Below are 27,584 nucleotides of genomic sequence, written 5' to 3' on the forward strand. Positions count from 1 at the left end.
TACAGAATTTATAATTATCTAATTGTGGATGACTGAAGGTTGATATTGTCCTTTGAAATTCTCACACTGGGAAGACTTAAAACTTTATTGGGACATTTGTGCGGCATCTTTACAACATTTGGGATAAGACGATAGCAGACAGTTGTGTGTGGAACTAGTATAAATGTTACAGTATTAGCCGACCCAGCAGCTGGTCTCAAGATGTGAGTGCATGGTGGATGGTTGGCATCATACAGCCTCAGACTTAAACGTGAGGCAACACACTAACATTAATGTCTTTGTATGCCAACGGCAGAACTTAAATCAAAATTTTCCAGCAGGGAGGAGAAATTATTTTGTCATCTGTCTATAATATGGGAACCCGACTCCTAACGGGCTGTAGATAAATTCCTAGCTACAGTAGGTGTTGGGATCTATTTGCAAATTAGCATTAAGCTAAGAATTACTCATACAATTAGGTTTGGCTTTTTCTTCTATATACCCTTGATAAGTTCCACAGTCTAAATGCTGCTCATTCCTCACTGTAACACAACTTACCACACAGAGAAATTTAACCAAAGCTTTAGTGCACTGGTTTGCATTTACCACCAATGTGACACAAGTCTTTATTTTTGCTGAACTAGAGAGGAACTAAGAGTCAGCTTCATCTGTTTCCTGTCTAATGTACCTGTCACTGTTGTGACACATTTTTTATTACCGGCAACATAAAGAAAGAAAATGAAAGAAGGAACAAGCAAGAAGTGTGAGTATAGTATAGGCTTTTTTTGGACAAGGCTGCTTTCGACACCTAAACATCTGTATCTGACACATCACACAGCAGCATAATACTGTCTCATCTTCTACTGAAGTGAGCTGATATTTGTCTCTCTCTTTTTGGGAGGGGGGGGGGGCTGACTTTGCTTTCTGTCATTTCTCCTAAGGCTTTGTGAGTAGTGCATGGTTGGACTCCACTGCCAGCCGATTAGACTGTTGTCAGGCTATTAAATAGGTATTATCAGTCGCTATAAGCCCCATAGATGTGGGTCAATAGGGGCCTACTGCACCCACTTGTAGGTTTAATCCTCTATTCACATGGTAGATCACTGAAAGAAGGTATAAAAGAACACAACAGCGACGTCTGGTGACTGTAGTCATTATGACAGGAGCAGAAGCGGAAGTCAGGCGCTGTAGTATAGACCGCATGAAACACCATTAGAGGTGGAGGTCGGGGATGGTTGATAGGACACAAAAAACAGGGTTTTCACCTGTTGCATCCTGTGTGAAACCAACAATGTGTAGATGTCTTTGCCTAAACCTAAAGAAGTTGTAGTTTTATTGCCTAAACCTAAAGAAGTTGTAGTTTCATTGCCTAAACCCAAAGAAGTTGCAGTTTGTTGCCTAAAACTGAAGTGGCAGTTTTGTTGCCTAAACCTAATGAAGTTGTTGTTTTGTTGCCTAAAGCTAAAGAAGTTGCAGTTTGTTGCCTAAAACTGAAGTTGCAGTTTTGTTGCCTAAACCTAATGAAGTTGCAGTTTGTTGCCTAAAGCTAAAGAAGTTGTAGTTTTATTGCCTAAAACTAAAGAAGTTGTAGTTTTGTTGCCTAAAACTAAAGAAGTTGTAGTTTTGTTGCCTAAACCTAATGAAGTTGTAGTTGTGTTGCCTAAACCCAAAGAAGTTGAAGTTTTGTTGCCTAAAGCTAAAGAAGTTGTAGTTTTATTGCTTAAAACTAAAATAGTTGTAGTTTTGTTGCCTAAACCTAATGAAGTTGTAGTTTTGTTGCCTAAAGCTAAAGAAGTTGTAGTTTTGTTGCCTAAAACTAAAGAAGTTGTGGTTTTATTGCCTAAACCTAAAGAAGTTGTAGTTTTGTTGCCTAAACCTAAAATAGTTGTAGTTTTGTTGCCTATTTTAAGCGTCCTTGGGTTTCTTGAAAGGTGCTATATAAATCCAAGTTATTATTATTTTTATTATTAATAAACCTAAAGAAGCCTTTTTGTTTGAGTTCAAAACGTGACGTTTCAGTTTTACAACATGTTACGCAGTAGGTGTAGTAGGCCCCTAATGACCCACATCTATGGTGCTTTTAGCGACTGATATCGCCTATTTATTGGCCTGATAACAGTCTAATCGGGTGCCACTGCACACATACTCATTACAGCGTCAAGAGCCTGAAACCAACAGAATACATCAATTCTCACAGTCGGGGTCGACTGCAGAACCATATAAACGTGTTTTCTTTATCTGTTCTACGCAATTCAGCTGACTCATTTAATTTATGACTCTGAGTCAGATCAGAGAAAACTTTTTAACAAACATGATTTCCAAAGAAGTCAGTAGCCCCAGGATACCAGTAAACAAATGAGTCCCACGACATTTATCATGCACGGAAACTCCCTGAATATTTCTGGTTTTATTATACAAAAAAAAAGTCTCTTGCGTCAAAGAAAAAACAATCTTTATCCTTTTAATCCTATTCAGGACAAAAGGCCAGACTCGTCATCGTGACAGCATCATGACTCCCAGTTCATTAAACAGACAAACAAATTATGGACTGTGACTTGAATACAGGATAACTAAGTAGGATAACTACTACTGTAGTTTTGGACTACTCAAATTACTTCAGATTAGACTACACATTTGATCCTTTTTTCTATTCTTTTATATCTCCAATCGTATGTCCTGACATGACATCTCATCTTTTATATTATTAACTTGCCCTCCCTTCCTTCCTCCTGCTCATCTTCCTGCCAGCTGCAGCATCTTTTTTCATACGGCTGTCTGAGTCACGTATATCCTCTTTGCTCTGTTACCACATTCAGTCAAGTCAATTTTATTTGTATAGACGAATAACACAAATCACAGATTTACAATGTGTACAGGATACAACACCCTCTGTCCTTCATGATGCTCTGCTCATCACACACACCTGTCTGCTATCAGCCAATCATCTCTCCCAGTCTGCACACCTGCTTCTCATCAGTCTCATCAGCCTGCAGTAGATTTACCCACCAGCCTGTCAACCACTCCTGGCTGATCATTGCTTCAGCTACTGTGGTAGTTAATGCATCAGGCTGCTCTCATGCTCCTTGTGATTGTTTCTTGTGTGATATCTCTGGCTAATTGCTGTCTCTTTTCCCTGCACCCCAGGACCATTACCTGCCTGCCTGGCAGGCTAGGGACCCAAGATTTTGGTACCCACATGTACAACGATTTGATTTCTGCATAATTAATCAAATCTGGTGATTACATTCAATTATTTGAGATTTTAGAGTTGTCCTCAACAAATATTCAGCATCCTGATGTTGACAACTACTGAATTTAAGCAGAGCAAAACTAAAGCTTTCAAAACAACAAAGTATAATCATCACCTACCTGTGAAAGTGGAGCCATCTTTTAGGTTATAGTGAGGCTTTTGAATATCCCAGAGTTCATAGTGAGCAAACAAAGAACAACAGTAAAGATGAAAATTTATGAAAAAGCAGCTCCAGCAGTTTTCTAGGTTATATGCAAAGCTTCAAGTGGAATTGAAATGTTAACCATACCATAGATATGCACATTGTAAATTAATTTGAAACAACTGTAGTTATACAGTAAATGGTTCATACAATAAAACTTAACTGTAGATGATTTCTGTTTTGAATATTGTGCATACAAATATATTCAAACTGTGGAAAAACACTACTTAAAATAATATATAATATATATATTATATATATTATATATATTATATAATATATATATTAGAATTAGAAATATTCCCAAAGCATGTCTTATTAAAATGCAGAAAAATAAGATTACATGTATTTGTCTTTCATTAAATATAAAAACTGAAGTTTGACTGCCAGTCATGATCTCCAGTTGACTTATTTGTTGGAAATAACACAAGAACTGCAAAGCTGAGTAACACATAACACTATGTTATTTTTAGCAAATGTCTTTAAATAAGAATTCAAATTTTTTCATTTCCTCTGATCTAATTTAACCAGTTTTTGTCACTAAGCAGCAATTGACTCAGCAGAAATATGTCAGTGTAAAATTAGAGCTCTTTATTTATCATCTTCAACGATAATGTACATTTCACACAAAACACAGTGTAGTCATAATAACTGTGGTCAAGAAGTGCTCTGACATCTGCAGTGTGGTGTAGTGTCGTGGTATTTAACCACAGCTGAACCTCAGGCAGGTCTCCACAGCGAGGTGTTGTACTTCATACAGACTTTGAAACATTGGAGGGCAGCTCCACAGACTGAAGGGTCACAGTTCAACGCTGATCTGCAGACTAAAAAGAATTGATGATCTACGCCACAGACAGCGGCTTCTGATCATTTTCCTTTAAGCTACTCAAACTTTTTACCTAAAAAGTTATTTTAGTATTTTCTCACGTACAAAATGTTGTTAATCAGCGAAGCAACAGCTGCAGATAAACAGATGTTCCCAAAGTTTCAAAACTTCTGAGTTGATTCCAGTCTCAGTAAACTCCAATTCTAGTCAACTCCAGTAACCTTCATTTAAAGTAATGACTATATAATAAAACCTATTTCAAATTAAGTTTTTTAAATTATGATGCATGTTAATCACACAATTAATTCAACCTTTTTGATATACTGTGCACATCTGCTGCATTGAGAACGGCAATAGATTACAAAAATAAATGTTTTCTTTTCTACAAATCAGAGATTTGAGACTGAACGGACTCACGTGTTCACTTAAGACCAAAGTGTAAGTAAATCAGCACTAGATAAAACTGGACATGTTTTGGTCATTTACAGCCGTTAGCTTTGTTCTAGGTCTCTCAAATCTCAAAAGGCAACATGATTGCATAAATACTTCAAAGCTGTGTGTCAGAAAATCCTAATGTATTTTCTATGGAACTGTTTTTTTTTTCCTGCCGGGTCTAAGTGACAGATTTAAACCGCTCTCTGATGACTCTTTCAGGTGTAAACCTTTTGGATTCTGTATGTGGATCGACCCACTGAGTCTATTCCTCGCTCTCATCCTCTCTGACCTTCACCGTCACTCTGTGCCAGGCGTTACTCAGCACGCCCCTCAGATTCCAGATGGGAGGAACTGTGTCCGGCTGCATGTTGTAACTGTTATCAACCGCTTTGCAAACTATCTCCAGCTCCTGAGCCTCGGCGGGAAGAGGAGCCGTCACCTCCCACAGCTTCCAGGCCCAGGCTCGTCCCGGTGGTGGCGAGGGTTCGGGCGCTTGTCCCTTCTCGCTGCTCCTCATCTGGGCCACCTGCCACGTCTTTCCTCCGTCCAGAGAAACATCGACACGCACCACCTCTCTGCCCCCGCCGCTCCAGGCGTAACCCTTCACCGTCACCTCTTCCAGACTGCGATCGACCACAGCACCGTCTGCCGGTGTGGTGATGGCGGACTGGATGGGCAGCTCCTGGATGGCCGGAGCAGACTTGAAGTCCACCGTGTCCCAGTCCGTCCCGGGGGAGAAGCCCTTGTAGTCGTTCTGCTGCCAGTGGCTGCTGCTTTCTTCTGCACTCACTATGATCTTCCCCAGCCATTTGACATTGCGTGCACCCACTGTGCCTGGTACCACGACGCGGACGGGGTAGCCGTGGTCGGCAGGGAGATCCTCGCCATTCATTTCATAAGCCAGCAACACATCGCCTTCCTCGCTAACTGCCTTGTTGAGAGGGATGGAAGCACCGTAGGTAGTCCCGCTCACGTCTTTGTCCAGTCCTTCAAACTGAACATGGAAAGCCCGCTTGGCCACATCAGACCCGTAACCAGCGGCCAGCAGCACATCTCTGAGCCTCGCACCGCCCCATGTAGCGTTACTGATCGCAGCGATGCCCCAGTTCAGTCCTTTCACCTGCTTGACCTTATTCATCTCAGAGCGGCGGTTACCGGCACACTGCAGCGTGGCGGTGACGGTGTGTTTGGGGAATCGAGTCTTCAGCTCCTCTAAAGACAGCTTCAGCACTCCAGGTAGTCCCTCCACCTGCAGCTGATATGAAGCCGGGTCCACCCGAGGAACCGGCAGGTGGTTTCTTTTGAAGAAGATAGCAGAGGGGGTGATGAAGCTGTCAGAGAGGATCTCCGTAGGCGGCTCAGCATTGAAGGGCTTGAGGTTGTTGATGCGCAGGGCGGGGTGACGCTCGGGGTCAGAAGAGTACGGGTCCGATGTCTGAATAGCCCTCTGCTTCTTCAGGTCTTCTGCACTCAGTTCACCAACCTTGTATTAACCACAGACACAAGTTTTGTTTGACCTCAAGCATGAGACTCACATATTTTCAGCTGAACTTTTCTGTTCATGTCAAACGGCCTAAAATGCAAATCAAAGGCAAAAAAGGACAAATAACTGTTTGTTTTCAAAGACAAGAAAAAACATCAGAAAAAGAAGTGGGTTTTTCTCGCTGACCACTTGAGGAGAACGAGTGTTTAGCCTACAGCTGTTCCTTAGTATACAGTACGCAGTAGACCTTTATATATGTGTCTTCAGAGATCAAGTGCAGGACAGACAAAATAAATGACAAGTTCACTAAAGGATAAATTCAACTGACATCGCCCGCTAAACAGCCGCCATAGGTTCACATTAATCTGTTTCTATTTCTCAGAGATAGAGCAACATTTTTTAATGGATTTGTAGACTAAATAGATGCTTACGGAGCTGTTATTGTAAATTATTACACAGCTTTGATGAATACTCGATTCTGATTGGTCAATCACAGCGTATACAGTCTGTTATTTCTTTATAACAGACCGTTGCTATGTATAACAGACTGTTGCTATGGGCACAGTTCTGATGCCGGACTCTTGTGGACCATTTTTGTGTCAAATTATTGATTTCTTAAGTAAGTAGCTGTGTAATAAGGGGGATAATGTACAGCTAGCGGGTCATTGTTGTGAAATAAACCCCTTCAGGGCGATGCAGGACCCTGTCGCCCTGTCGGGGTTTATTTCACAACAATGAATGTACATTATCCCTTACGTGTGTTGTGACCGAATTGCACTTAATTGTGCTAAATTCGATATCCACAACATTAGTATAGCAGCAAACAACTATTGTCTATATAAAGATATAGAGAAGTAATGTCTACCTGAGCAGAGAATGAAGTCAATCTCCCTCTGTGTGTGTTGTAATCAGACCTTTTCCTTTCTTTGTTGACATCGCCGTTGGCCGGCCGTGCGTGCCTTTCAGTGCATGTGTGTGCCCCACTAGCTAAGGCAATAAAAATGCCCCCCAATCTCGCATTTAGCACCTTTAAAGCAAGTTAAAGCTGTGTTAAAGCAGCTCTACAGCAAATACAGTAGATGTTAAACCAGCTTCAAACATTAGCTACAGTGTTTGGTGCTTGCGGCCAATTCTGGTCTCATGTTTGTGTTTGATGGAACTTATTCCACCCAGTGAAATCTGCTGAAAACACTTTTTTTCCCCGAGGTACTCCGCAATATTCCAACTATAGTTGGTTTCATAGTAAATAATCCTTTTATTTTTAACTTATAGTCACTAGACATTTTATCTCTTTTATCTTACTCAGGGTTTTAGAGGATAACGTTGTGTTGTTTTTGCAATTTGGTTTAAAAAAAACTTTTAGCCAGACCCAAAGTGAAGCTTATCCTTATCAATCTTCTACTGTCATTTAGTTAAATTATCCAAAGAAACCAAGAAATCGGCCCACCTTATACTCTGAGAGCATTTCCAGCACATGTTCCTGGTTGTGTACAGCATACAGCGCCCAGAAGGGTTCCAGGGCTCCACCTGCCGCCAGCAAGATTTTATCCCCGCCAGGGTGCATGGCCACAAACTCAGTGATGTCATAGACGCCACCTTTGTAAGTGACCCACACGCCGTCTTCCAGAGAGCGGTGACTGGTGACCTCTTCCTGGCTGAAGATGGGAAACGCTGAGGTCTTCTCTATGGTCTGCACTCTAATGGCATCTTCCTGCTCAGCCTGCAGCGGAGAGAAGAGAGGAGGCAGTTTTATAATCCAGCATAAAGGAGATTTAAAAGAGAAAACCAGGAACCAGGAAATTATTTGAGGTGAGAAATAGGCATTAACGTTACATTATATTGATTCATATTTGATCAGCGCGGCCTAGTTTGACGGTTTGGTCGGAGTTCGCGAGTGATTGACAGCCGGCTCTCATAGACAGCATACCTCAGATCAGCTCTTACTGCTTGTTTTCCTCCGGTCTGTGAAATCTTGCAGTTGCCATTAGGAGCACCGGAGGACACAGAGGCCCATGATTTTTTTTCAGGCTACCTGTTTCATGTACTACTGTCACGACATAGCGACCGTTTTATAAAAATAACTTTTTAAATCATATTTGCTCCAATCTTGCCAACTTCAGCTTTAATGGCCTGATAACAGTCAAATTGCATGGTAATAAAGTTCAAGTGCTCAAGTTTTTGTTTGTGAAGCAGCAGCAACAAGCTCAGGAGTTCATGACTGGAACAAATACATGATTTAGACATTAACCACTTTTTGCAGCATCACTGTGTTAATTATTCACACAAAAATAAAGCTGAGCTGTTTGGAGTGGTTAATATATTCTCAATGTGCATGTGAGCGCTTCATGCATCTGTAATGTTACTGTTTGAGTAGTTTTATTTTTAAGAAATTAATTTATCCATCACTTTGAGGCGCAACAAACTCCACAGTAAAAGTTTGGTGTTTAAATTTAAATTTATAATTAATAACAAAAATGAAAAAAGACATTTCGGCTTTTGCAATGTGCAGTTCCGGGAGTAGATGTCATAATCCGTTCTACGGTTACTCAAGTCTGAACTTCTCTTTCTTTTTTCTGAAGAAATTAAGCAGCTCAAGATGTATGTATTCATGTTGAGTCACATAAGATGTGGGAGTGAAAATTGACAAATGAGCTGACATTGCAAACCGACAGATGAGACAGGTTACCGCCATCGCTGTAAATAGAAGAACACTATAAAAGGGAACACAGCAAAGTATTTTTCTAGATTGGCCAGATAATCCTTTTATAGTTAAGATTGTACCATATGCTGCACATTTACACCGTTCTGTTCTATCAACACTTGATCCATTTTGAGAAACAGACTTTTCAGATGAAGTATCTGGCAAAGAGGTGTAATCACTGTCGGTCTGCAACTATATTTCATCTAAATTAATCTATTGATTTCTTAATTGTTTAGTCTAGAAGATGTAAAAATAATATCAAAAGCTCATCACAACTTATCACAATCAAAGTCATGACTTCATGTTGTTGTTTTGCTGGACATCAGTTAAAAAACATGTTTAATAGACACAATTTCGCCTCGGCACAACTAAAGCAAATTAAACATTGACTGTCTTTACAGATCTTATCTCCTCCTAACCTTGTGGTGGTGGAGGCCATAAGCCAGTACAGCCCCAGTACCAGCCAGCAGTCCTGCCAGGGCATGTCTCCAGCTGGGCCCGTTGGTACGCTGGTACGATCTCTGGTCCTCACTGCTGCTGCTGCTGCTCCAGAGACGAGCTGCACACGACGCCACAGCAGGTGCCACTTGATGCCTATGAAATGAAAAAAAATGAAAATGTAACGTCGATGCAGACCAAGCTGAGCTCTGAGTACAAACTGTATGTTTAAGAGTAACTAGACAATTCTGATGTATTCACAAAATGAAAAGTAAAAGATAAAAAGGGGATAAAAAACACTAGTCAGGTTATGTTGTTCACAAAAATGCAAGACAAGTTTTTTCTTTGCCAAAACGCAGCTTGAGTTGGCTGTTTTTAGTATCCATCATTAAACTGAGACCTTTGCCTGGGTGGAGCTCAGAACAGACAACTAATCAACTGATCCGTCAGTGCAGGCCAAGTAAACTGCAGCTATAATACCTGTTTGTTACACAATGCTGTACCTTTGAGTGTTGAGAGGGCCAAATCGAGTCAGGCTGTGGCAGCGTCTGAGAAGCAGCATTGCACTGATGTTCTGGGAAGAAAGTTGAGAAAAAAAAAGTTAATTTCACAGTGAAACAAACAGAAAGCATCTTGCAGAGAAGTTTTTATCTTTTTGCCAAGCAGACTGTGAATTAACATAATTCTTTGGAAAGGCAACACACACCAGCAGTCCATGACACGCTTCAAAACACCTGCAGCCATTGATTTCTATGCAAACTCTCATACTGGCAGCGTCTTGGCTTCAGGATACGCCACTGTTTTACTTCCCAGAATTATTTGTCATGCGTCAACTTTTCAGAAAAGCATCAATTTATTCCATACTCTCCACAGATTGGCACATGCCAGCTACTGCACCTTGACTACGATTTCTGTCTGTATGACATGTTCGGTGTTTGCTATGGCCGTCAATTAACCTGCATCTAATGACATGATGCCCCCGACGTGGCCTGTTTGTGTTGCACTTAGTTAGTTTTGCTGTCTACAATTGTACTCAATATTCAACGGGATCTCTGAGTTGGGATGAAAATGCCGACCATCCTAAGGCTGCAGTGGCTGATAGATGAACTCCTTATGATAGAGCAGTGGTTCCCAAGATTTTTGACATGTGACTTGGGTTGCAACTTGAAAGGATTGAAAAGTTTCTTGTAAATTTCCAATGGAAGTTAAGCTCTGGAATTTGGGGATTTTTTAGCACAATTTCAATTTAAAAAGCATCTTATGGCATGTTTTGGCTAAAAGTATGCCCATTTAATTGAATTGTAACCATGCATTGCATTCAGCGCAGTCTTCCATCACATGTACAGATAATTTGCCAGCATCCCGTTAAATGGAGTTCACTTGTAATTTTTTACAACCCTCTGCACTGACAGTGCATTTTCCCATCACATGTGCAGCCCACACTACGTTACTGTCTGAGCCAAAGGACTACATGCCTTCACCTAAGTTTTGATTATATAACTAGAGTGAATATGTTTTATATTTTTTATTGATATTTCACTGTGATAGTATGGCGATCTGTCCAGGGTGTACACAGCCTTCGCCCTATGTCAGCTGGGATCGGCTCCAGCCCCCCACAACCCTGAATAGGATAAGCGGTTACAGATAATGGATGGATGGATGGATGGATGGATGGATTGATATTTCAGTTAACCAGCTGATAGTAGCCAAAGTAGCAAAGCACAGAGTTTTTGCTAGCTATCTGTTACCATGTGGGACGTAGCTTGATTGAGCTGGAGCTAATTGAGGAGTTTTAATGGATCTATTTCCATTCATTCTTTATTGTAAAACATTTATTTTATGAGTTAGATGTTCATATAAACCAGATGGTACATTTCATACTGTAAGTATTTGACAAATTGATGTATTTATTTAACAAATTAATGGATAATGTCTGTTTATGATATGGTAAAAGTTTGTTTATATCTGCATATAAGTAATACTTAATATAACCCACTGATGTGTTTGAATAAACACTGAATTAGAAAATACGGTAGATCAGGTCTGACTAGAGGAATGTACAAATTGTACAAGTTAAGATCTGCTTGCAAAGACCTGGAACAGTCCGACTGAATACCGGCTCTGTCACTGCAGTGTTGGGACACAGTGAGCGTAACATGCTGGTGAAAACAAACATGCTGTTGTGAGCAGGATGATTTATCTGAAGGCTTCGTACAGTCTGATAAGCAGTTATTTTCAGCATAAATCACCAAACCTGCTCTGTCTTTACAGACAACATGTGGTCCTGTTAAAATGACCAACTGAACCCTTAACCCCTTACACTCCTACTGAACAAACCAACCAGCAGCTATTTCAACCTTTAACAGGAGCCAACCAGCTCAGGGGGAGTGAACAGAGAAGAAGAAGAAGAGGGCTGTTCTTCACTGCTCTCTAACCACAGAAATGTCAGTATATGTGTAACTCCATTATAGTAAATCAAGTTTGAAACATATTGCCATTTAATTAGAGGACTTTGTCTTCTTCTGTTGACAATACCTTAACACTTTGGCAATAAAGGAAAAAAGTTATGACTCCAGCCTGAATCAAGGAAGCTTTGGAAAACCTCTTTGGGTAGGGCTGCTTTACAAGGAATGATATGTGACTGACTAACTGGAAGGATAAAGTATAGAGATTAGAGGTAGGCACAGATATGACGTTTTACTAACTATCGTTATCAGCGGAACTAGGCTCTGATAGTGGCTGATGGCTGCACAGCTGCCACAAGTCACACGGGGATGTACATCACCGGTTTACATCGAGGCTCCATACACAAAGCCAAGGTAGAAGGGGAGAAAACAAGTTATCTCTCGAATATATAACGCAGCAGCTCTTTATCCACAATACAAGACAGGCAGTTGGGGAGGATAGGAAATAATTAACTGTTACTTTAACTTTCTTGCTGTACCAATTTGGTGTTCTCTCTTCCAAATAATCCAGCCAAGTAACCATCTATTCATGAAATGAAATCGCACACTTTAGGATGCTCCGTACCCCGGGAATATGCAACAACATTAATCGTTTGCAAGAGTGGCATTTAACAATGTAAACCGAAGTAATCCTGGCCAGTCATACTGTAAGCCACAGAACAGCATCGGCCATTGTAAATAAATAGGACATTTTCCAATGATGTGATCCATCAAATCACACTTCAGGATATTCTCTTACACATTATTTAATTCAGAGTGACAAAAAACTGATTTATTAAAAACGGCGTATGCAAAAGTTATCCTGATCAGGGTCGCGGGGGGCTGGAGCCGATCCCAGCTGACATTGGGTGGAGGCGGGGTACACCCTGGACAGGTCGCCAGACTATCACAGGGCTGACACATAGAGACAGACAACCATTCACGCTCACATTCACACACCTACGGGCAATTTAAAGTCAACAATTAACCTAACCTGCATGTCTTTGGACTGTGGGAGGAAAACATGCAAACTCCACACAGAAGGCAGCCCTTATTATTCCATTGCATAAGGAATAATCCCACAACATTATTCATATTCAACATGAATTATTATTAGTTATTCTTATATGGATATCGCTGTTTGTTGTGTGTAGAGGTGTGTGTATGTAGTGCGGCAGCAGCACTGTCCCGGACACTGAAACGCTGGAGATGGGGACAGGCAGACAGAAGAACATGTCAGCCTGCTGCACTGCGCCATGAAGCAAAGCTTCGAAAATACCTTCGAATATTTTTCACCGAAGCTTCGTAGCCCAAAAAATGGTATTTGGAACAGCCCTACTCTGAACAAAATTAGAAGCACAAACTTTCCTTGGAAAAGAAAACAAGTAAATCATTTTAAAAAATGTGTTGTAAGTTATGTGGTGAACAAAAAAAAGCATTACTCACAGGTCAAACAGAGAAGGAGCTCTGCTTTATCAATCAATTACACCTGTCTTATCACGGTCAACAGTGGCTCTAAAGATTACTCAGGGTTATCTGTTAACTAGCTTTCACAGAGGCAGCAAGCCCGCCAATAGCCAGACAAACACTTCGTAAATTCCTGGAGTTTAGTGGGAGAAAAGGCCAATCACCTCCAACTGTTGCTCAATGTGCCGACTCAGAAATAACACAGGAATAACTCACATGTTCACAAAAAAGTCAGAGTAAGAAGACATTTGAGGTTTTTAAACATGTAAATAAATACCAGATAGAGTGAATTCTAACACCAATGTCACAATTATATTTCAGTAATATCAGCATACATTACTACTTTTAATTTCATTGGATAATATTGGGCTTAGAGAACAATTAAAACCTGATATTTCAGAATATGTTGTAACATTTACCTTGCCTTTGTTCATTTGAATTCAATTAGCAATTGTATGAGGTGTCCAACCTGTGGTTAGTGGACAAGGACTAGCTGCATGGTTACAACATTCCTCTGTGAAGTATTGAACTTCTGCTATGTTATGAACCATCCAGACCTCTCAGGTCATCTGGATCAGGTCTGCTTACAGCAGAGGGCTGATGGGGGTCTGGGTGGAAGATGGTGAGCAAGCTTTCTGTATCTGTGTATTTGCAGTGTATGTTTGTTATGTAATGCTGTTTTGTCTGTATGTGTTTTTGTATTTGTAATTTGTTTTTAAAGCACTGACCAGAAGTGGCAACTGTGAATCTCGTTTTATTTAATACAATGACAATAAAGCTTTCTATTCTATTCTATTCTAACCTTAGTAACCTTAGTAATTAATGAATACACTGAATGTGAAATACATTTGTCTGTGCAATATATCCTTGATGCAATATACACCTCAAGTGCAATTACCTCTGTTTACATTACATCTATTTTTTTATATTTTTTACCTCTAGTGTAACACTTCTGTTTATATTTATTTATTTATTACATCTACTTTACCTGTTTTATTTGCTTTATAACTGTGTGTTTTACCTGTTATATGTTTTATCTGCCTCGTTTTTGTTTTAAAGCACTGACCAGAAGTGGCAACTGTGAATCTCTTTGTATTTAATACAATGACAATAAAGCTTTCTATTCTATTCGTTAGTAACCTTAGTAACCTTAGTAGCCTTAGTAACCTTCGTAACGTTAGTAACCTTAGTAACGTTAGTAACGTTAGTAACGTTAGTAGCCTTGTAGGATCACAATCAATCCTAATAAATCAGTTTCCCTCTCTGACATACTGTACATGTTAGCTTCACATTCACAGTGAGGGAAAGCACCGAGGTGTTACACATTTAAGAGTCAATTTAAATCTTAAATAACGAAACGAAAGAGCAAACACAACGTTAGCTAACACACATCATCATCATCATCCTCCATGTGGCTAACTCAGCTAGCCATAGCAGCTGATAGCGACTTCACCAACTATATTCACATACTAATATGCTATATAAACAGAAGAAACGTTAACATTAGTGTCTGTTTGTTCATATAAACCAAACCGACTCACTTCTGTGGTGTCAGTCCGCCTGCTTGTACTCGATGATGCTCTCAACGGAAGAGGTAAACCGGTGTAAACACGTTGCTCTCTCAGCTCTGAACGTTACACAAACACCAGTTGACCGACCGAGAGGCGTTCAAGACAAGCTCGTTAATGTCGGAAACCACCAGAGCGTTTCTACAGTACAGGGCGAGGCAAATGAAAAAGCCTATAAACCCGCATGAAATAATGATCTCAAAGGACTTAAACACTTTATGATGAGTTGTGTGCTTCAGTGTTGTCTTAAGAAGAAGATTTAACTTATTTATTATGGATGAACACCGGTTTTACGAGAAATCGATCTGACAACTGAAACTTCCTACTGCTGCAAATGATTAAGCTGTTGTTAATTGTTATCTATAACTGCATTACATTAAAGGACCATTAAGGATGGATTATTAGAAAGTTGTAAAGTAGTAGTAGAAAGTCCTGCACCTGTACCAGTGTCTACTAAAGCTGCAGTGAGTAGAATTGGAGCAAATATGATTTTAAGTTTTTTTTTTTAAAGGGACTGTTTGTAAGAATCAGAAATTGGTTGTAACAGCGACACCTGTGGCCGTTAAGTCAACGAAAGTCGGTGTCCTGTTGCTCGCGCTCGCCCGTGTGAACGCGCTACCTGAATGTGAGCGTGCATCCGTCAAAACAGTGAGGTGACACACGTCAGCTAAAACCACAATATCACTATATTTCACTCTATATATTAGCTGACCAGACGAAGGTCTCTCCATGAATCACTGCTGATCCTAGTGTTGGCTTTTCCTGCTTCAGCCTCCCGACCGCGGTCGGAGGGAGACTCCGGCAGCCGGTCGGAGACGATAACATTTCTCGCTGCGGAGTCCGGTCACTTCACAAGTTAGTCTTGAGGAGCTGCAGCAGTTATTTCTGCACAAACGTCCACTGTACATTTACTAGATATTCTCAGAGCTAAACTAACTCTTCTGCAGTGTGTAGTGTGCGCGCATGCACGTGAGGTGGAGCGAGCTGAGTGAAGGCAGGCAGAGGAGCAGAGGAGCAGAGTACAGCAGAGACTCCGGCCATGGAGACCAAAGCTACGGTCTCCCCCGCGTCCTCCGACCGCGGCCAACACTGTTTAACAGACGGGCTTCACTAGATATAACTTTGTGGTTTGGTGCTTCCGTGTAGTTTGTGTTGAAGTCTGAGTCTGAACAGCGTTGCCACATGCGAGCGCGCGTGGGACACCGACCCGGCTTGATTTATATGTGTAAGAAGTTACAAACAGTCCCTTTAAATGATCACTATATCCTGACAGTAGTGCATGAGACAGGTAATCTGAAAAAGACATCATGTTCCTCCGTGCCCACCGGTGCTCCTAATGGCATCTGCAAGATTTCACAGACCGGAGGAAAACAACCAATCAGAGCCGAGCTGGAGCCTGCCGTCTCTGAGCAGCTGTCAATCACTCGCAAACTCCGATCAAACAGTCAAACTAGGCAGAGCTGATCAAATATTAATCAATATTCTGTTACTATAATGCCTATTTCTCGCCTCAAATGTTTTCAGAAACATCTTGTAGTGTACTGTTTAGCTGTAAAATGAGAAAGTTTGTGACCCGGCAGCCATGTTGAGATCAGTTGAGGAAATACCAAGCACCGCCCACCAGCCGGAGCACAGCCAATAGGAACGCTCTCTCTCTTTCTGAAATAACCTGTGATTGGTCAAAGTCTCCCGTCACAGGCTAGACTTTTTAAAGCCTGAATACAGAGCCATGAGGAGGTGCAGAAGTCTAGTTTTCTCTCAGAACACTTGAATTACAATGTGCTGAAAGGTTATTATGGATTTTTTTGCCCAATGATGCCAAAAACATTCTGCCTACTGCAGGCTTAAAGGGCCTCAAGAGTCCTGAAGTTCCCAAGGTGTCAGATGTCATCTGGTAATTTGATTTAATTTGTTTGGGAATATGCACCGATGAAAATATGTACCACCACGGTACATTTTTGCCCCAGGGCTTCCCTGTAGGTTAATACAGCCATGCTCCAGCATATCTTACTGTTTTTTCAAACTCTCTGTCTCTTCCAGGTGTAAACTCTCTGAGCGAACCCTGAACGCACCTTAGTTTAAATGGTAAACATGCAGAGGGGAAGGGTTGAATAAAACACACAACATGGCAGCAGATAAGGGAATATTGTATAAAGCAACAGCTGGGCTGCAGAGCGGGGGTGTAGTCGAGCATAGAGCCTGCATGACAGACAGACAGACAGACTGAAATCAGACACCCTGATGACATCAGACAGACCAAATGCAAGAGCAGCATGAACAGTCTGCTTGCAAGAGGGGGTGTAGATGTCTTCTTCTAGTTTGCCCTCTGAAAGGAAAGAAAGTGGAAAATACTGTAGAAAATCCTCAGTGAGTATTTCTTATCCTCTGAAGAAGCATCTTTTTAATTTGATTTATTTTATTTGTTGAGGTCAAAGTAGATCCTCTGTAATCTTGCTGGCTGGCATCCCTTATCAGCTGGAGTTAAAGAGGAAGTCTTTATCAGGACACTTTATTGTTCCAGTCGACTGCAGATCTGTAGATAGGGTGTGGGTGTGTGTGTGTGAGTGTGTGGTTATAAGTCATATATTATGTCTTTAATGCACATATTTGTACATATTTCTTATATTCTAATTTCATATCCTTATTTTTATTACTTATATTTCTCTACATAATATAGTGTTATGTGTTATAGCATTACATACATCATTTACATGTTACTTACTCTTTTATTTCTATTTTCTTACATTTCTTTATGTTTATATAAGAGCAACTGTAACTGATCCCCCGGGGATCAATAAAGTATTTCTGATTCTGATATATTACAACTTCACCAGGTGTGTGTGGGAAAAGTGGAAAAAGTGTTTAACAATAACAATACTAAATCAGCAGCAACAAAATTAAACTGGTGTTGTGTGTAATTAGATAATTTCAACTGTCGTTACATAAACATAATTAAGTTTTTTTCTAATTGTGAAGCCTTGGGAAGAAATTAAAGAATAAGCCTATTTGAGACTAATGGTTGATAAACTATATTTTACATTGTTTCTCAAAATTAAAACCAACATTTCCCATAAACCCCATTACTTTCTGTTTCTTTCTCACAGAGATCACCACGTGTGCAATTCTTTCTCTTTTGCTTTGCTTTTGCTTTTTTTTTCTAGGTGTATTTTTTGTGTGAGAAACCTAGTAATCCTTTGCCCCATTTCCACCAGTGAAGTGTTCTCTTACTGGTTTGTGTCATTAAGGAGTTCATCTTAATCACACCAGCTGTATAATACAAGGAGCTGCTTCTGCTCTTCTTGGTAATGGTGTTTTTTTTTTTTTTACAGTACAGTAAATATGCTCTCTTTAAAAAAACAGTATTATTTATTAATTCAAGTTAAAAGTTTCTTCTCTTTCAATGCAACATTTTTTAGGCATTTACAACTACTAACCTGAAACGACACATATTTGAGAAGCAGAATGTTACAAAAGAAGTGTATATCTAGTTTTGACCACTGTTGTGTAAAATGTGGCTGATTGTCTGTTTCTCTTGTCTAAACTTTGCTTGTGTGAGCCGTGCCATGTTTGGAGAATCCAGTAAAAACATAACCTGTGGGTTAGAATGGAGTTTCCATGGCAACAACAGATCCACTGGACTGCACTGTCTGTGTTTTGATGACAGTATTTCCAACATCCCTGGTAGATTTTTTTTTTTTTTTTTACACATGCCCTAAGTTATCCAGGTCATTTCTGTGGGTGTTTAGATTGTCCAGTGTCCTTATTTCCACCTGACACCTTCATTTCAGTGAAATACACTTTGTGAAATGGACCAGAACATCCTGTTGATCAGTGACACATTTTACAGACAAAACAAGTTATGGAACAGATCTGCCTGACATTTCCACATCAGGTCACAGTCACACTCTACACACACCTTGAATACATATTTGTCTAAGGAAAATGGTATGCAGGTGGGTGCAATCTGTTCATGTACTAGAGCTGTAAATGCCAGAAAGATTTCCCCTAACCAAGTGTAGTTTTTGCATCTTTTATGGATTTTCATAAGTTTTTTTTTGTAGTTTTTAAAGTGTAACCACCTGCCATGAGATAGGTATGATCAGTATTTCAGCCTGATCAGAAGTATTAGAAATACATCTCAGAATAGTACTGTTCAAAATATGTTGAGTATTTGCTTATATTGTAGAGAAACCCTGTCACTTACATTGTGTGTGCATACTGGGCTCTCTAGCACTACCTGTTGGCAAAGTGTACAGAATCAACACTGCTGCAATAAACAGTCAAGAGCTACAGTTATACAGTACTTCTACCAATTCTTGCTTGCCTTTGATTTCAATATTTATTCAAATTATTTGTATTATCTTTTGTATGTTTTGGTCACTGGTTTTAAAAGAATATGCAAAAAAAAAAAAGTTTAACTTGAGTATTAATATAACATTTTCCCTCAAGTAAGTAGTTCTCCCACATCCCTGTCATATGCTACGGAGATTTCTTAACATTTCACTGTGATTTTGTTTCAGTGTTTGATGATGAAAAACATAAATAAAATCACAAACAGACAGTTTCCCCCCCCATCGTTCCCCATCCCCACCTTGATAACAAAGTGATCTATTTACACCAAACTGTTCTAGTTTAGTGAAGTCTTTTCAAAATAATTTATAGCTGATGCATCAATATTTACTAGATGTGACAGTATGTGAGGTTTAAGAACATTGATAAAAGGATCCAAAAGCCATAAAAACACATCACGTTTTACTATTCTATTAATCCATTGCTGGTTCATATGCGAGTCATTCAAGAGGCGAGTTACCTGCTTATGTAAGTGTAGGAAGTAGCTCACTGGTCCTCTGTGGTCAAGTGTCTGAGACATACATTTCCTGTTACCATTTTCTGATTTCTAACTGATCAATCATTCTAGTAAAAGAAGATATGGACAAACCTTTCATAGCATATAAATATTCTCATATTAAAAGATATACTATGAGAGATTCGGGCCACAGATAACAAGCCAAATGATATCTAAAGTCCTTTTCTCACATCTCCATGTATTTCATTTTTTTTGCAGATTGGACTCAGAACGTCAGAACAGCGTGTACACAAGTTTAATATTTTGAAAAAGCTTTACTACAGAATTTAAATACAATATTCTGAAAAAATTGAGGAAAAAAAAAAAAAAACGTGTCTACATTACAACATGGAAACTGTCCAAACAACAAGTAACATTTGTTACTACCTTTCTCCAGGATTGAGCTGTAGTCTGTTTAGAATTCACATTTCAGGTTAATGTGGCCGTTGTCGGTCTGATTCGTGGTAGTACTACTGCGCTTCATGAGATAAACTGTTAACCACTGTTGGACATAGCAGGACTGACCGGATCGGATTGCCTGCCAGTTTGCGTCCAGTATGTTCTTCTGCCGGATGGCTGACATTCACTGCGGCGTCATCTTGGCTGCTTCAGCTTTTATAAGTGAGATGAGTTCCAGGTTAATGAGAAACACAAAGCGAAGACCTGCAATCTGAAGAGACAGATACAGTATGTTAGTGTTAGGGCCATGTCCCACTCAATACCACTCAGATAGATCATGGTTGACACCCTCCACACACCTCCACCACTGAGTTGTTGTTGAGTTTCCACTTGTTGCCCGACAGGACCGGTCTGCCATCTATGTAGATGGGTCGTCTGCCCTCATTGGCGATGAAGAAGTCTCCATTATTCTTCAATTTAATAATTCCTGCAGACATCAATATGATATGATAATTAGTTTAAAAAATACATCAAGATTATTGACTGATAATTAGTAGTTTGGTTACTTTCAGCAACATTAGAGAGGATCAATTGATGCCAATTGAAACAATTACTAAGTTTTAAAGGGATTTAAAGGTGTTTTGAAGTGGGGTTGTATGAGGAACTTATCGATAGTTAGTGTATTACCTACAGTAGATGATGGTCGGCACGCCCCCAGTTTGGAGAAGAAGAGTTACCGCACGGGAGCAAAGTAATGTACTGCTGTGGACGGGGCTGAAAGCGAAACCTATTTTAGCACCTAAAATAAAGGCCCTCCTAAAAAAAATCTGTATCAGTTTAACCGTACGCTATATTTTTAATATTTTCGCCGGTTTACCTTGCAGTGAGACAGCTACACAGTCTATGTTTACGACGGGGAACTGAAGCCGTTATGCACGCTCTCGCCAAAGCAAACAGACTCCATTTAATTTTCCCTTGCAGAACACGAGAATGGTCTACCGCTGCCTGGATCGTGAGTTTATTTGTGTCTGCGAGGTAAAATAAATTTTTTTTTCAAGGGACTCTGGTGGCTTTGGCGAGAGAATAGATGGATACAACAGCTTCAGTTCTCCGTCGTAAAGCTGTGAAAATATTTAAAATACAGCGGACAATATTGTTTTTTTAGATGGGCCTCTCTTCTAGGTGACTAAAATACATTTTGCTGGTGACCCCGTCCACAGCACTATATAGCTTTTCTCTCGTGCGGTAACTCCTGTCTGCTTCTCCAAACTGGGGGCGTGCCGACCGTCATCTACTGTAGGTAATACACTGATTATGGATAAGTACCTCAAACAACCCCACTTCAAAAACACCTGAACTATCACTTTAATATGAAAATAAATCAAGAAAATAAATATACAGGTATAAAATCAACTGTTGATTCAAAACTATTAAAAGGCCTTAACCTTTTGAGATACAAACGATGACACAAAAAATTATTGTGACACTCTAATGCAATTTGCACAGGTTTTGTTTCCATAACTTGCTGAGGACAAAGCAGCAGCTAAGCTGTTATAAGATGAAACAAAGCACATAAATATATATTCCCCCGACCAGAATGCTGTGAAGAATTAGCCACGTTCCAGGAGAGTACTACACCCAGAGACGGGACCTTTTGCAGGAACTACAGCAGAAGTAAGTCTAGACCTTGGTTCCTCTGGTTGAAAATGCAATTGGGGGCCTGCGACGAGCTATATTAATTTGTGTTTCAGTTGCAATATCCACGCTTACTTTATACAAGCCTGCATTACTCAAATGTCACATATTTATGTTCAGAGCAGGTCTTGGCCAAATACAAATGGGGTGACTGGCAGTGTTGTGTTGACTTTAAAAAATAGAACATATTTGGTAATCATTAGGCTAAATAACCTCAACATCAAAAAATTTAAAATATATTATATAAGTAAACCATAGCTCAAATGTTCAAAAAACTTAAATTGTGGGAATGTTTCACTTAATTCTGTTTTTTAAAAACATTGTTTTGTATGTTACATTGCAACCTGACAGCATATGAGTTTATTCACCTTGTTTTCTTGATATTTTCCAGGCAGGTCCCTCTAGCGATAGATCTACATCTATTGGTTTATCCTTGGTCGCCCTGCCCAACGTAATCTGTGTGAACAGGAATAACAAGATCATTAGCATCATAGCGAGAATACATATTCGCAGATAGGAAATTCCTCTCACCGTTTCCTTGTCACAAACATAATATCTACATTGCTCATCTGTAACAACTGTTTCTGAACGATTTCTTACCTCTCGTGATCTCATGAGGTAGCGTACCATTCTTCCTCGTAACGCTGCCAGAGTCTGGTTGTCAAAGTCAGGCATGCTCATCCCTGGTGACACAAATACAAATTAGTTCCACTAAACTGAATTTCTCAAAAGAAATATACCTATAAAAGCCATCTGCTAGTGCTTGCTGTGTGAAAAGTTTACATACCTGTAATACTGTCCACGAGGACCTGCCAACGAGGCAACTCCTGCTCCAGTTGTCTGATCTCTTTTTTTTGGTGGCGATCGGAAATCATCAGCTCTGAATGTCCAGACGAAGGTAAATCATAGGTAAGGATATTAATGTAAGCAATATCAAGATTATCAAAGATTCAATTTATGCTGTGCAAGATGAATTGTATTCATAATCCAATTTCTCACCATGTTCCAACACCTCATCTCTACTCTCCCTGTGCGAAAAGAAACAGAAAAATGTATCAGCGTTGAAAATTACAATAGAAGATAATAAAATACTTTCTTATCAGCAACAAACACATGACATGAGTACTGCAAAAATTAAAGACCATCTTACTTTAACTTTACATCATCGACCATCTGCTCAGCATCAGAGAAGTTGAGGACCTGGTCACCTTTAGGGAGAGGCTGGACTGAAACACACAATCAAAGCCAACAAGACGATTACAAACAGAACTGTTCAACGCTCGCTCTAGGAAAACAACACCCAGGGATTCCTCATATCACACTAAAGACTCACACTTAAGTTTTCACTTTATATGACTATTCAAAAAAATATATGGTCTTTATTTGCTATCCAGATTTTTATTAATAATTTCAGAGAAGCATAGTTAATTTTTTTACGTTATCTTGAATGACTTTATAAACGTCACTGTTTTTGTGGACTTTACTTATCATATTCTGTATGTTCTCTTCGGCCCAACCTGTCGTTTACCTGTGTCCATCTCAACAAATGCCAGCACAGGCAGCCTGCGTTTTGGTTTGTTGCGCTGCGTTCACAACTGCCCAAACAAACCGCACCAGAGTTCGATTAAAATGGTCTACATGTTGGCTTGTGAAAGCCCCGTAAGTCTCACAGGTTTATTCATAATTTGATGTGCATCCGAGAACATAAGGCATTTTTTTATTTTTATTTGCCCAAATACAACTACTAAATGCTTTGAAGTTATATTGGTATAAATGTGTAGGCAACTCAACTTACCGCTCTGGTCATCCAGTAGGTAGTACTGCTTCAGCAGCTGCCAGTGTACCAGCAGGCTCTTAGGGGTGCGAGATGGGTGAAAGACACCGGGGTGTTTGCTCAGAAGCTCCTGGAACACGTCCAGTTTGGGCTGACTAGTCTGTTCAATGACGAATGTAAAACAAAACTACTTGTGAATACATCAGTCAAATGTGTACATTTAACAGTAACTTTAAACTGATTAGATTGTTTGGTATTTTATGTTTCACTTACTGAACCAATCTTAGCCAGCAGTGCCTCCTCAGCCTGACTGAAGAGAGCTTTGCTTTGGATTGCTGCAATGGCTTCTGGGTGAAGCTGACGCATGGCCTGCCATGCCAGCCTAAACAGAGAGACAACAGAGAGAATTTAATCTCCTAAATGGGTAACCAATATAGAAACTTGGAGGGGAAGGTAAAGCTGCTGTCGGGTGGGTCTCTTCTTACTTTGAGATGACAGGATCGTAGAGAAGAGCGTACCACCTCTCTTTAATTTCCCGCAACGTGAAACGACAGCTGAACTTGACCCCCAAATGAACAGAGGTTAGGTCTGTGGTCTAGAGACAAATACAGACTCATTAGAACTGACAAAATGACTCACACAGACAAACTGGTCACATTTATTCCTAAACATTATCCTTTCGGACAATGATTTTAACTTTTATACTACTCACCTGCAACACTGCATTTATAAGTAGCAGGTCATCAGTGGGTTTCCATCTTCCCAAGTCTTTAGTAATATGTAGAGGCTGCTTGCTTTTCTTGACTCTTTTAGTGATGGGTGCAGGGTTTACTACCATGCTGAGAGGCAGTGTGAGAGAGGTTCCTGATTTTGTCACCTGACAGAGTCGCATAAAGGCACAGAAAATATCCATCAAACGTCTGTAAGCTCATCATCTTTGCTATGAGATTCTTCAAGAATGTGGGGGTTCAGGTCTTTTGTACCTTTTTTTTCTCGCTAGATGAAGGTTCGCTCCCTGAACAGCGGACAGGCTCTATGACAGGAGGGCCTTTGACTCTACTGGAAGACTTCACGAGACTGCTCTCCACCAATTCATCATCAAACTTCTTCCTCTTTATTGACCTAAGGACAGTATTGAGCACCACAGAAACACACCGTAAAATATTCATAGCAGCATTAAACAAGAATTCTAAATAAAAGTGTATAGATTATTCTGCTGGAATAATGCAATATACAGGAGTATAACTCAAACCTGGAGGAACTTCTGCGCTTGGGAACACCACTGCCAAACGCTTGTGTTGCCGTCCTTTTCACATCTTTTACTCCGAGTGACTCTTCGTCCTCTGACCGACTCTGAGCACCAGCTACTGCCATCGGTGCACCAACCACAGGGTCACCCGATTGCATCTGTTCAACGATAACATGAAACACATCAGGAAATAATCCTCTGACATTTCTCAGGTCAGAGTAGCATGACTAAAGACATGGTGAGACCAGACATCCTTTCTATGGCACAACTTCACAGAGTTGCAGTTTCTAAGGAGCACAAACTTTATCTTACAGGTTCTTCTTCTTCTTCTTAGATTTTGTGTTTTTGGAGAGCTGGGGCAAACTCAACAAACTCATCTTACAGGTTGTAAACAGTAATTACAATCCAACAGCAGTTTGATCTCTTTTGAAAGAGCAGTAAAGGTTGTTGACGTGAGCAGGAGGTCTGTGTACTACAGGAGTATCTCACATTGACAAGCTATTTTTATTGGACTCTAATGGGTAGTCAGTAAATAAATCAGGAATACATTAATCTTAACAACCCTATATGACAACATGATATTAACGTTACATCTTTACATTAACTCGTAATAGGAAACATAGCGTCAAAGTTATAACCAGACAGACGGATTTACACCTAAAATTAAAGTAGTGTATCCACAATGTTACTTCAATTCAATTCGCTTTATTGATCATGACTGTCAGGTGAACAATATTGCCAAAAGCATCAATACAATAATAAATAAAAATTTAAAAAAACAAAATAAAAACAAAAATATATATATATATATGTATATATATATATATATACATATATATATATATACATGTATATATATATATATATACATATATATATATATACAATTCATAAAGCAAATTACAATATATAGATATTTAAAAAGAACATGCATGTAAATGGAAGTAAACAAAAAAGAAGTAATTCATGTTTGTTGTGTCAATAAAACAAAAAACAAATACAAAAAACAATTAATAACAATATATTGCAATATCAAAGGATAAACTCTGTTAAATCCACCCCTGATCTAAGAAACAATCACACGGTGTAATACACCTGCATGAGTCTATGAATGTCAGATGAATAAATGAATAAAGCATTATAAATAAATATAAAAATGACTAAATATATAAAAAAAATGTATTATAATAAATAATAAATAAATAATGTATTTCAAATGTTTGTGTATTTATTTATTATTTTATTTATTTAATAATAAATAAATAAATATAAATAGCATGTTATATTAATAATAATAATAATAATAATAATTAATAAATGCAAGTCAACAAAATGAATAAAGCATTATAAATAAATATAACAATTACTAAATATATTTTAAAAATGTATTATAATAAATAATAAATAAATAATGTATTTCTAATGTTTATGTATTATTTTATTTATTTAATAATACATAATAAATATAAATAGCATATTATATTAATAATAATAATAATAATAATAATAATAATAATAATAAATAATAATTAATAAATGCAAGTTAACAAAAATGACCACCAGCTCTATGTGGAGTATCTGTGTGTTTGTTTATGGGAGTCAGAGTAGCTAATGAACTTAGCTCTACCTTTGTTTACATGTAATGTTAGCCACAGTGCCTCTCCTTCTGTCTTTAATCTGTAACATTTAACATGAATCTAATAAGTGTTGCGAGCAAGATATCTTGCAAAAACAACATTGCACTTCAGTGTGTTTGGTTAGAAAACCTCATTTAATGAGAATAACGCTCGTTTATATCGGCTAGCTAGCATTAGCTTAGCTTATCTTAGCTTAGCACAACGTTCGCTAGCATTAGCTCGTTAGCATTACAGTGACCGTTAGCTGCTCCGTCTGGTGACTCACCTTTCCTCGCTGTTCTCCGTCGTTGTGGTGTCTGATCCGTTACCTGGAGTCTGTATAAGCGATGTATGTCTTTTGTAAACGCCTCGCTGGATAGCTACATGGCTAACTGGCTACATGGATGTGACATATGATGCCTGGTTAGCAGGTTAGCATTAGCTAGCTGCTAGTCTGTTTTCTTCCTGTGAGGTTTTTACGGCGGTTGGTCGCTTTACGGCGCAGAGCAGCAGCGCCTCCTGCTGGACTGGAGCGTCTGGAGCATCTTCATTCCTCTAAAGCAGAGGTCTAAGCAACATGCGGCTCTTTAACTCCTCTCCAGTGGATCCCTGTGGATTTATAAACATGGAAATGAATAACTGTTGTTTTTTGTTTATATTTTCATTTTTATTTATCAAAAAAGTCATAATATTATGAGAATAAAGTCAGAAGTTTACGAGAAAAAAAGTCGTAATATTATAAGAATAAAGTCATAACATTATAAAGTAGTAATTTTACGTGTTATTTTCTTTTTTTCTCATAAAGTTATGACTAGTTAAGTTATTATCGTAATATTACAACTTTTTTCCTCGTAAAGTTATGACTTGGTCTCGTAATATTATGACTTTTTTCCTCGTAAAGTTATGACTTTATTCTCTCAATATTCCGACTTTTTTTCTCATAAAGTTATGACTTAGTCTCGTAATATTATGACTTTTTTTCTCGTAAAGTTATGACTTTATTCTCGCAATATTCCGACTTTTTTTCTCATAAAGTTATGACTTAGTCTCGTAATATTATGACTTTTTTCCTCGTAAAGTTAGGACTTTATGTTGTAATACTACGACTTTTTCTCGTAAAGTTATGACTTTATTCTCGTAATATTAAGAATTTTTTCTCGTAAAGTTATGGCTTTATTCTCGTAATATTATGACTTTATTCTCATACAGTTA

At 39.1% G+C, this 27,584-nt stretch overlaps 2 protein-coding genes across 2 annotated transcripts; both read right to left on the reverse strand.

Annotated features, from left to right (window-relative positions):
• Positions 1-4,001: 4,001 nt before the first annotated feature.
• Positions 4,002-14,943, reverse strand: suox (sulfite oxidase). The gene is made up of 5 exons (XM_074632047.1): positions 14,767-14,943; positions 9,818-9,888; positions 9,296-9,470; positions 7,623-7,895; positions 4,002-6,175 (listed from the first exon to the last, which is right to left on the reverse strand). The coding sequence occupies exons 2-5, from the start codon at positions 9,874-9,876 to the stop codon at positions 4,955-4,957; spliced, it is 1,728 nt and encodes a 575-aa protein (XP_074488148.1). The 5' UTR covers positions 9,877-9,888; positions 14,767-14,943; the 3' UTR covers positions 4,002-4,954.
• Positions 14,944-19,881: 4,938 nt separating this feature from the next.
• mcrs1 (microspherule protein 1) lies at positions 19,882-26,894 on the reverse strand. Its single transcript, XM_074632058.1, has 14 exons — positions 26,659-26,894; positions 24,760-24,914; positions 24,491-24,629; positions 24,220-24,384; positions 23,993-24,102; positions 23,781-23,889; positions 23,529-23,667; positions 22,884-22,959; positions 22,733-22,761; positions 22,521-22,613; positions 22,334-22,416; positions 22,102-22,189; positions 20,398-20,525; positions 19,882-20,309 (listed from the first exon to the last, which is right to left on the reverse strand). The coding sequence occupies exons 2-14, from the start codon at positions 24,912-24,914 to the stop codon at positions 20,223-20,225; spliced, it is 1,401 nt and encodes a 466-aa protein (XP_074488159.1). The 5' UTR covers positions 26,659-26,894; the 3' UTR covers positions 19,882-20,222.
• Positions 26,895-27,584: the final 690 nt, after the last annotated feature.

Source organism: Sebastes fasciatus, chromosome 1 (genome assembly GCF_043250625.1).
Source record: "Sebastes fasciatus isolate fSebFas1 chromosome 1, fSebFas1.pri, whole genome shotgun sequence".
NCBI lineage: Eukaryota > Metazoa > Chordata > Actinopteri > Perciformes > Sebastidae > Sebastes > Sebastes fasciatus.

Bases quoted from the DNA above. Each gene is read 5' to 3' on its own strand.
- suox (XM_074632047.1), bottom strand. From the start codon at position 9,876: ATGCTGCTTCTCAGACGCTGCCACAGCCTGACTCGATTTGGCCCTCTC. The intron at 9,471-9,817 runs GTACAGCATTGT...TTCATTTCATAG, and splicing joins GGCCCTCTCAACACTCAAAG to GCATCAAGTGGCACCTGCTG. The intron at 6,176-7,622 runs GTGGGCCGATTT...GGTTAATACAAG, and splicing joins AAATGCTCTCAGAGTATAAG to GTTGGTGAACTGAGTGCAGA.
- mcrs1 (XM_074632058.1), bottom strand. From the start codon at position 24,914: ATGCAATCGGGTGACCCTGTGGTTGGTGCACCGATGGCAGTAGCTGGT. The intron at 22,762-22,883 runs GTAAGATGGTCT...CTTTTCGCACAG, and splicing joins GTCGATGATGTAAAGTTAAA to GGAGAGTAGAGATGAGGTGT. The intron at 20,526-22,101 runs GTGAATAAACTC...TGATGTCTGCAG, and splicing joins GAAAATATCAAGAAAACAAG to GAATTATTAAATTGAAGAAT.